This window comes from Suricata suricatta, chromosome 13, assembly GCF_006229205.1.
Source record: "Suricata suricatta isolate VVHF042 chromosome 13, meerkat_22Aug2017_6uvM2_HiC, whole genome shotgun sequence".
Classification (NCBI taxonomy): domain Eukaryota; kingdom Metazoa; phylum Chordata; class Mammalia; order Carnivora; family Herpestidae; genus Suricata; species Suricata suricatta.
Window position 1 is genome coordinate 7025228 of NC_043712.1, and position 10111 is coordinate 7035338.

Consider the following 10111-nt stretch of genomic DNA (forward strand, 5'->3'; position numbering starts at 1 on the left):
TTTAACTTTTCTCTCTACCTGAACCCTCTGAACTTCAAAAAGTCTCAGTGAGTATATGTTCACAGCAATCAGACTTATCTGCATAAGTTCAGTGAGAATCAGGTCTCCATGTAAAAGACACCATTGGAAAGACTGTTTATTTTCCCAAGGTTTTGACTGGAATATGCTATTTGAGACAAATGCATAGACCCTGACATGACCACATGGCTTTAAGGAACTAAACTGACATGAAATGTGGAGCCAATAAAGTCCCTGGGAAATGTTGGCCTGATACCGTGAATCCAGAGTTCCCAGCAGCCTTACAGGTGGTGAAGAATGTGACTTCCGGGCATGTGCAGGGACCTCAGGGTATCTTTGGGACCTCGTGGAGAGGAATTCACCCAAATCTACAGGTATTGCAGGCATGCTTGATGCCAAGTACTTGGCTTGGCTTCTGGCCTGGAGCAGCCACTAAAACTTCAATGTAGATTCTTTATGAAAAGTTCCAGGAAAACACATTATAGAAGATCTATATGATCAATTACTATTTTAGCTGAGTTTATGTAATAAATAAGTCATGTTTATTAAAACAGGACTTGTTTTACAAGCTTAGTCTTGATCCGGCTATCTCTGGAAATGAGGGATTTAGAGAGTTGAAAATTGTTTCAGTAACACACTGTTATGATGTTAAATTCTACTTCTGATTGTCTTTACACCTTGTTTACCTAAACTGGACAATGTGAGGTAAACTTCAGAAAAATTATGTCAATAGCACAGGTGTGGACAATCTTTTTGCTTGTTATTCTGTAGGAATAATAAAAGGACCCATTGGGTATATAAGTATTTGGACAACTGAAAAATAGGGTAGGATCCCCTAATGGTATATGAAAGGTCTTTTCTCACAGGAGACCTATCGAGAGATAAAATATATTGCTTTATTAAATTATTCACCTGAGGCTGGGTTAATTAATACATTTCTAAATGAATATGCAAAACATGTCCTTCCTCAACCTGATCTGACAGTTATTTGAAACCCACGCCAAATAAACCCAAAACACCTGGTTTATTAAAGAACTGAAAGTCTAACACAGCAGGGGATTTAACTCCAAATTGGAAGAGCCCCTACTAGGTCATATTATGTGCTCCCACTGCAATAAATTTAGAGGGGACCCCTCTAAAGTAAAACCTGGACACCCCTTCTCAGGAATCCAATGAGCAAACTAATGTGCCTTCGTATTCCCATGAACCTGTGGAAGACTTCAAAGTTCTCTTAGGACAGTTGGACCTTTCTTTTTCATCCTCCTTTCCCAATGTCTACTAACAGTTCCTTTCTAGAATGGGCCACTAAAAAAGGATTACCGGAGACATGTGAGTTACAAACCAGAAAGACCAATCTGATTTCTGCTGCCTGTTCCCACAAGCATCCGAGGGTGCTTCAAGCCTAATGCCTATAAAAATTTCACTGTCTGGCAGCCCTGGAATTCACTGGGTTTGTAATCTGCTTTAACCATTAACCTGCATTTGTCTTGTTTCTACAAAACGACCTCTTTTTAATTACCCGATTGCTTCCTAAACAAAACAGTCTATATGATGGCTGTACACCACGTGTTACACAGCTGAGGCCTTAAATGACTCTCAAAATACCACTATATTACCAAATACTAAAATAACTCAAATGCATAAAACGCTTCTACAAAACACAATGGCATTAGATGTTTTCAGTGCTGCACAAGGTGGAACTTAAAGTCTCATAAGAACAAAACTGTGTGTATACCTTCAAGGGAACATCAAAAATATTTCTGGATTTCTAACTGACAGGAATGCTCCAATTGGTGCATTAAACAATCCCTCTCTTCCTTAGTGATGGGTTAAAACAAATGGCTAACTGATAGAGATCACAGTCATGCAGGACATGAGTCGTCATCAGTTTAGAAATAATTAATAAAGTAGAAGAAAAAGGCAATCTCGTCAATAGCCTAATCTCCAGAAACCCATACATTCAGTTTCCTGGAGCCCTCACATTACCCTCATAGTAATATGGGAAAGAAACACAAGAAGGAAATGGCAGGTAACATTAAATTACCTGATACCCAGCAGCCCAGTGACAACTATGAGGCTGGCAGAGAACATCTTGCCAGGAACTCCCTACTGTCTTAATGTTAATGCTTTGCTGGAGGGAAGAGTACCTTAGCCTGACAATAGCTAGGCCTCCTGTACTCTGTAAATCTTCTTTAGCATATGAAAATCTCTTTGAAAATTTCCCTTGAGTCTGCCTTCTCCAAAGCCCAAGTACATAACTAGTCACTTTTAACAACCCAAGTGCATGTCTTTCTGCCTATGGGTCCTGTCCCCGTGCTTTACTAAAATCACATTTTTGCACCAAAGATGTCTTCAAGAATTCTTTCTTGACCCTTGACTCTGGAAGCCCCCCCCCCGCCGCGTCACCCCAAAACTTCATAATGGGTGAAGTGGGGGTGCCAGCACCTCAGTGCTGAAACCCTCTCCAGCTGCCTGGCCATGACCTCTCCCATTGGACCTGCTGCAGGTGGCTGAACATGGGTGTGAGATGTGAAACGTGGCCCCTCAGTATTTTAGGAGGCTAAGGGAAGTGAGGGCAGCTGGTGGTCTGGGGCTGGGCCTGGACATGGGAGCTAGAAGTGTCCAGTCAGAGCTAGACCTTGCTTCTGTGGCCTCCATCCCTTTCTGGGGATTACAGTTCCTTGGATTGATGATCATTGGAGCCTGTCCTTTGCTCTTTTGCCTCCCAGAGGGCCCAGGTTTCAAGAAGCACAGACGGGGACTGAGGGACATGTTTTATTTAGCAAGCAAGGAGTTCATGAGCAAGGCAGTCTGGGGAGCAGCTGGTGGGCTGTGCAGCGAGAAGGGTCTCCCGACTGTCTCAGTGGTGTCCAGGCTGGTGGGGACAGCTGGGCTATGGCCTGGTGAGAGGTAGCAAGAGGGGCTGGGGTGGAGAGAGTCAGGGGTCTCCTGAGAGGAAATAAAGGGATCAAAGAGGGCAGTAGTGCTGGGCAGGTGGGATAAAGGCAAACCTGTGACCCCCTCCCAGCTTCACCCTGGCTCCCATCAGCTCTTGCTCCAGCCATACTTACGACACACTTGCTCAGTCATAGATGCACGCATCTGTGGGGGACAGAGTAGTTAGTATGTGTACAAGTGTGTGTGTGGGATCCTTAACCTTCAAGGCCCATGCCCTGCCCCTGGGCTGCCCAGGGCCCCAGGCTGGCTCAGCCACAGAAGTTCAGGGGTTCCCTTCAGAGATGGTATAGCAGAGAGATGGATGATGGGCAGGGGACTAGGGGACAAGCCTGAGGATAAGCAGACCTGGGTGACATCCATTCTCCAAAGTAGACAAGTGAGGCCCAGCCACCTCCTGCTTGGGCACCAAGCCTTCTGCCTGTCTACCTGCTGAGTCCTGACAGTCTCTCAGCCTTGGGGAGGCACCTGCCCAGGCCAGGCTGCCTGAAGACAAGGGTGCTTCCCAAGTGAGTGGTGAGCTAATCCCAGGACTACAAAGTTAGGTGCTCCAAAGAAACAGAACTGGCTGGAGGGGGAGGTGGCCAGACAAGGAGACTGAGGAAACATGGCCTTGGGTGTCCAGTGCTCATGTGCGCAGACCTGAGCTCTTGTGAAGGAGGAACACATGGGAACTAGATTCCTGGGTGCGGCAGGGGTTTCCTGAACCCGTCGTGGCTCCTGGGACTCCAGTGACTGCAGCAGGGGCCTGCATCCCACCTCTCTGCTCCTCCCTAGTGAGGCAACATCACTCCTGGGCCGTCCCCATGTGCCCTTCTCCTGTCCCCAGCTGGTGATTACCGTTGGGGTTAGAGAAGACGATGTTGTTTTCTGTGTAGCCCTTGGACTTGGTGAAGCGAATGAAGAGTTCCTTCAGCTCAGGAATCAGCTCCTTGGTCCTCCCTGTGGCCAAGATGGATGGTGAGTGGCTGGCTTAAGCTCCATAGATATTGTGGAACCTGTGAACAAGGCCTCAGACCCCTTCCTCATGAGGGTTCTGTGGAAAGTCCTCTCTCTTGCTGCCTGGGGCTCAGAGTGAAGGGGACCTTGGGGACTGGGCGTGATGGGCGTCTTCTCCCCCAGCATGGCCAAAAGCCGGGTCCCAGCAGGCGTAAGACCCACCATAGAGCTTGACCTTGATGTCCTCCTCGTTGTTGTCAACTTTCTTGAAGAACATTATGGCAAACCGATTGTAGTCTGTGGTCACCACTCGTGTAATGTAACTCACGTTTCCACTGTGATCTGCATGGTGGATGGTGAAGCATCAGCCCGTTCTGGCTGGGCAGAGGGAGCTATTGCTCACCTCCCCAGCATCCATAGTTTGGCATTTGTGTGGAGGGGAGGGGAATCCATGCCCCCAGAGACCCACCCCACTCAGAACTCACACTCAGTGTCGCCCAGGTTTAACTGGTCTACATGCAAATTTATGATGATTACTTTGGTCCACTCGCTACAGTTCCGGCCCCTGTGGAAGCAAGACACGGGTGGGTAAGAGGGTGACAGCCCACTGTGCCAGAGCAGGAGGCCCACACCTCACCCCTGAGGTGGGCCTGGATCTTTCCCACTAAGCACACCTCTGACTGTCCCTGACTACTCTGCCCTGAAACACTTGACCTACTCAGACTCTCCAGCACCTACTATCCTTTCTTCTTAGGGGAGTTTCCCCTTCGTGGCCTTCACTCCATACTGTTTCCCCCCAACCTGAGGCATTTGTTGATTATCTTTTTATTTTTAACTTTTCTTAGATGTTCATTAATTTTTGAGAAAGAGAGAGACACAGAGTGAGCTGGGTGTGGCGATGCAGAGAGAGGGAGACAGAGAATCCAAAGCAAGCTCCAGTCTCTGAGCTGTCAGCACAATGCCCAACGTGAGGCATGAACCCACAAACCATGAATTCATGACCGGACAAAAAATTGGATGCTTAACCAACTGAGCCACCCAAATACCCCTGTCCCCTATTCTTATTTTGGGGTCTCCCATTATAACCTCTCCTGGGGGAATCACCACTGAGGCACCATTCTGCTGGATGCCAAAGCCCCCCACCTACCCAGCTGTGGGGCCAACTCTGACCTCCCACCTGTGTCCTATCTGGCTCCCTGGCCTCCCAGATCCGATCTCCCCACACGTGTCTTTCTTTTGCTCCTTCCATGACAGATGCAAGAGCCCCATCCCCAAATGCAAAAGTCAGAAATGCAGAGAGGCTGGATAATCCTTGGCTCCTCTCTCTAGTTCCTAATCTGCCCCCGCTCTGGTCATCTCCCACCTATGACTGATCAGCCTCCTGGGCTGCACATCGTCATTCCTCTCCTGGCTCTAGCCAGACCCACTCCTCACCAGTACCTGAGGCCCCTGCCACTGTGGCCACTGCCCCGCTCCAGACCTCCCACCAGCTCCTGCTCAGGGCAGCTATGGGACAGCTTGCTGTTTCTTGAATTAGTATTCACTCTGCCTCACTCCACCAGCCCTTCCACAAAGGTTTTAGGCCTCCTTCTGACACAGGTTGGTTCCTGAAGGCCCAGACCACAGACTACCTTCCTGAACGCCTTTGACAAAGCCCTACATGGTATCTTAGGCTGAATCCAGTGACTCTCCACACATTCAAGGACACCCCACTCTCTTTGTTTTGTCACTGATGACTGACTTTGTCCATCCCCAGTACTGTCTTGTGTCTGTGCTGAAGTGGCCAAGAAATGTTCATCTAGTGAATAAAAGAAGGAATAAATACAGGGATCCAGTACCCAGCAATAGGATGAATGATCATCTTTCAGGTTTGATCACCCCTCAGCTATGACATCAGTCTCCCTCTTGTACCTCCAGTACAGTCCTCTAGGCCCCCCGTGTTCCTATAGGAGGTGGTGGCACTCACCGGACCAGGGTAGAGGTGAAATCGTAGGTGTTGTCTTTGTTCAGGTCATAGGTGTTAGTGTACCTCTTCAACTCGGTATCTCTTTCTTTATGAAATTGGTCCCCTGCCACTGCTATGACGTACCATTTGCCCTGGAACTGCAGGGGGGCTGATGACAGGCAGAGCCAGGAGCAGCCCCGGGGTGCCCTCCTGCTCCATCCCTGCAGACACCTCTAGGCACCTTCGTCCTAGCCAGAAGCTCCTCTAATGGGGCTGCTTGAACCCAGACTGGCCACACAGGCTGGGCTGATGAAGCCAGCAGGAGCTGGTGCCCATCAGGACAGGCAGAAGCCCTGAGTGTGTCAGGGACAAGATGACCCTTAACAAGTGGCCAGCTGGCATCCCTGAGCCTCAGTTTCCTCATCATGTAGAGGGCCTCAAGAATTTCCCACCTTGCAAGGACTGTGGGGATTATGGGAGAGAGTGTGGACCAGGGGAGTTCTGCTCGCTGACCCGTTGTCAGCAAGGTTGGGTGTGGATGCGGGCATGGGCTGTGCCATACAGCGGGGCACTCAAAGGCAGACTGAACTAAAGCTTGAGCCCGTTCTGCCTCTTCTCCCCTCTGTTCTCACTCTTCCCGAGGCTCCATTAGCTGCCCCTCCAGGTCTCTTACCTCCTCTTTCTTGAAGTCAGGCTCCACAGGGACACTGAGCAGAGGCGGGGCTAGGATCAGGTTTGGAGTGGAATCCTGAGCCTGGGTTTGCAGGGCGCCCAGCAGGGCAAAGCCCAGCCACAGAAGACTTAGGGCCATGACTTCAGGGCCGAGCAAGCAGGCACCACTCCAGATACTCCCTGAAAGAGGGGATGAATGAGGAGTTTTCTGTGGGGGGATGGTATTTATGGTCTCTGGCCAATGGCTCTCTCCAGGGTGGAGCGACTTATCCCTTACCTAATCCTGGAAAGATGAGGCAATTGCCAGCAACTCGTGCTGAAGATGGTGGCAAGTCTCTGTCCTTCCCCCAGGTCAGGATTATGCAAGGTGAGGAACAGGAAGGTTCAGGCGGCTGGAGGATGCATTCCCTTTATCTCCACATTTCTGGCAGGGACAGTGACTCCCTCCACACCTTCTTCCTCTGGTTAGCACCATGTGAGGACAGGGTTCTCAGATCTGGATCAACTATCTGACCACCAGGAATCTCTCAACTGGGCCCCACGTTCAGGGTGGGCTAAGGGTGGTGGGAACCCCTTCCTGTACATGATGAAAGCAAAGTACGTTTCACACCAACAGAGCTGATGCTGCTTTCTGGTTCTCCAAAGGGAAGGAAAGGGGAGGAGCTGAGAGAAGACATTCCTGGCAGGGAAAGACAGAATGTATCCTTTGCTGCTCAGTGAGCCCAGATACTGGCCCTCCCAGGGACCCTCCCCAGGCCCTGGCACAGGCTGAGACATCTTTCTCCTCCTAGCTCTTCCCAGCAGCTGACTGGGGAATGTTCCCGATGAGGGAGCATAATGTAAGCTAGGGCAAAGCACATGCTAGCCTGCCCCTCCCCTCAGCTGGGATCTGGGTGACATTGCTCAGGCACTCCTGACTGCCAAGGATCAAAAGGAAGGAAAGAAAACAAATGGTTAACGGATAGAGGTCACAGTCCTGCAGGGCTTGGACTATGTCCTAGTACATTAGAAGAAAAAGGGAATCTTCCTGAGTCCAGGAAACTCAGAGGGCCTGAAGAGGTTCTATACTCAGTTTACTGGAGCCCCAACTTCACCCTCCCTCCATAGTGATGTAGGGAACAAAGGCAAGAAGGAATTGGCAGATGGCATTAAATTTTATTATGACCTACAGCCCACTGACAAATACTTGAGGTACATATGGAGTAAAACCTTTCTCCAGGAATTCCCTGCTGTCTGAATGTTCATGCTCTGTTAGAGGGCAAGACAATCTTAGCTTAACAATACCTAGGCCTTCAGTAATGTGGGAATATACTTGGGCATATGAAAATCCCATCAGAAACTTCCTCTTGACTTTAATCCCTCAACCCCATGGTATATAACCAGTCACTCTTCACAACCCCGGTATAGCTCTTTATGCCCAAGAGTCCTGTCCTTGTGGCTTAATAGAAAAATATTTTTGACCCAAAGATTTCCCAAGAATTCTTTCTTGGCTGTAGGCTCTGAACCCCCACCATTCAAAATTCCCATCATTCCCACCATGAATTGACCCCTCCCCTCCTCCATGTCCATGTCCCATTAGCAGGGTAGGCCCGGGTCTCAGTTGAGCCCTAAGGGATTTGGCCTCTCCTGTGGCCCAGTGGACATAAACCCCATCTAAGCATGACAGTTGCAAATTGGACAGCTTGGCATAGTAGAGCTCTGAGGCTACAGTCCCAGTCCCATCCTGGTGGGGGACAATGGGGACAGGCATCTGTACTGTGGGGTGGAGGGCTTCGGACCCAAGGGGGGCTCTCTCCCCTGCCTCTCTGGGCACTGGGTAGTTTGGGTCACAGTAAGCTCAGAACTCAGCCTCATCCTTAAGTGAGCAATGATACCATCTGCCATCTCTGGCCATAGTCTTGGACTGTGGAGCCCAGGGCCCAGGCCTGGGTACTCAGAAGTGCTCCTGCCATGGCTGATCCCAGCTTTGTCCAGGAGGGAAGCAGGTTCCTCATGCGGGCTTTGCTGTCCGTGGGAGGCAGGGTTGGGTCCCAGGCCCTGGGTAGTGTTGCCTAGATATGACCATGAGGGCTGGAACTAATGGAATGCCTGACTTGAGGCTGACCTGAGGGCTTACTGGCCTCAAATGAGACTCCCGGTAACATCGTTAGTTCTTCTACCTGCTTCAGGGGAACCAGCTCCCCTAGCCTGGGCTTTGGGTGGTTGGCCCAGAGAGAAGGGACTCTGGGGGAAGAGGGAGCATAATGTACAAGCTAGAACCACTCCAAGTCATGCAGGACCTGAGTCTCCATCAGTTTATAAATATCTTAGAAAATTAGAAGAAAAAGACAATCTTACAAATAGCCTCATCTCCAGAAGCCTATAGACTCAGTTTCCTGGAGCCCCTATTACCACGCTCCCCACCATGGTGATGTGGAGAAGAAAGGCAAGAAGAAAATGGCAGGTAAAATTAACTTTCCTGATACCCTGCAGCCCAGTGACAAATACTTAAGGCAAGTACTGAGCACAGCATTTCCCCAGGAACCCCTACCGTTCCTAGTGTTAATGCCTTACTAGAGGTAAAAGACCCTTAGCTTGACAATAGCAAGGCCTCATGAGATTAGGGTTCCTCTTCAGTGTATCAGAGTCCTTCTGGAGGCCTCCTTCCCCTTTGACTTTACCTCCCCTAACTTCCTAGAATAAAACCAGTTACTCTTCCCAACTTTGGTGCAGCTCTTTCTGCTCACGTGCTTTAATAAAATCACTTTTTTTTTTTTTGCACCAAAGACACCTTCAGGAGTTATTTCTTGGTTGTTGGCTCTGGAACCCTCCACCCCACTCAGAAACCTCACCATTAGGGGGCCAGTGTGGGGGGGTGGGTCTATTTAACTGGACTCTGAGCTTTGGTACAAATGTGGTGAGTACTTTCTTTTTTCCTCCTTTATTCTTATTTCAGGGGCTTTTCAAGGAGTATAGTCTTACTAGACTACTTTCCTGTCCATTGCTCAGTCTGTAATCCTCTAGCCTGTGGCTACTCTACAGGGAGGAGAAAGCCTGCCTTTTGGCTGGAAGTGAATTCCCAGGCTGGAATGGTAAAAAGACCCAGAAACTTGTGCCCTCTCTTTATTCCTGTCCTTATACTTAGTTGTCTGTGTTGGGCATGGGATGGCCACCTAAGTGACCAGCACAGATGCAAATCTTAAGACTCCTATTTGATCTAAAGTGATCCCAACCACATCCCTGGTCTAGCTGCTTCTGGCTGTGGGACCTCCCCTGGAAGCCCACAAAACCACTACCTGATTGAATTAAAACCCAACTGGGGACCATTTCCTAGGAAGCTTGTTTATGTGTTGGCATGTAGAGTAGATCATGATGGGTTTCTGTCTTCACTGTTCTCTGTCAATGTCCTCTACTATTACTTAAATTACAAAATTAGGCAATTACCCCTTGTAAAGCTTTTCCAGTGTTTTCTGAGATTAAAAAGGGTGGTTTCTTCAGCCTTCTCAGCAAGGCAAACTAGGTCCATCTTGCTGGGAGCCGCACCGGCCTTGCTGGATGACACGGTCACAGTAAGGAAATGGCAGACGTGCACGGCTCCTGCCA

At 49.4% G+C, this 10111-nt stretch overlaps 1 protein-coding gene across 3 annotated transcripts; it reads right to left on the reverse strand.

Annotated features, from left to right (window-relative positions):
• Positions 1–2777: 2777 nt before the first annotated feature.
• On the reverse strand, positions 2778–6941 carry LOC115276500 (neutrophil gelatinase-associated lipocalin-like). 3 transcript variants are annotated; one of them, XM_029920538.1, is made up of 8 exons: positions 6807–6941; positions 6531–6709; positions 5879–6015; positions 4398–4477; positions 4135–4254; positions 3814–3915; positions 3090–3120; positions 2778–2941 (listed from the first exon to the last, which is right to left on the reverse strand). In XM_029920538.1, the coding sequence occupies exons 2-7, from the start codon at positions 6666–6668 to the stop codon at positions 3101–3103; spliced, it is 597 nt and encodes a 198-aa protein (XP_029776398.1). In that variant the 5' UTR covers positions 6669–6709; positions 6807–6941; the 3' UTR covers positions 2778–2941; positions 3090–3100. The 3 variants fall into 3 exon arrangements, with proteins under 3 accessions (XP_029776398.1, XP_029776397.1, XP_029776396.1); XM_029920537.1 differs by having other exon boundaries at positions 2778–2918; positions 6807–6940; XM_029920536.1 differs by having other exon boundaries at positions 2778–2967; positions 6807–6905.
• Positions 6942–10111: the final 3170 nt, after the last annotated feature.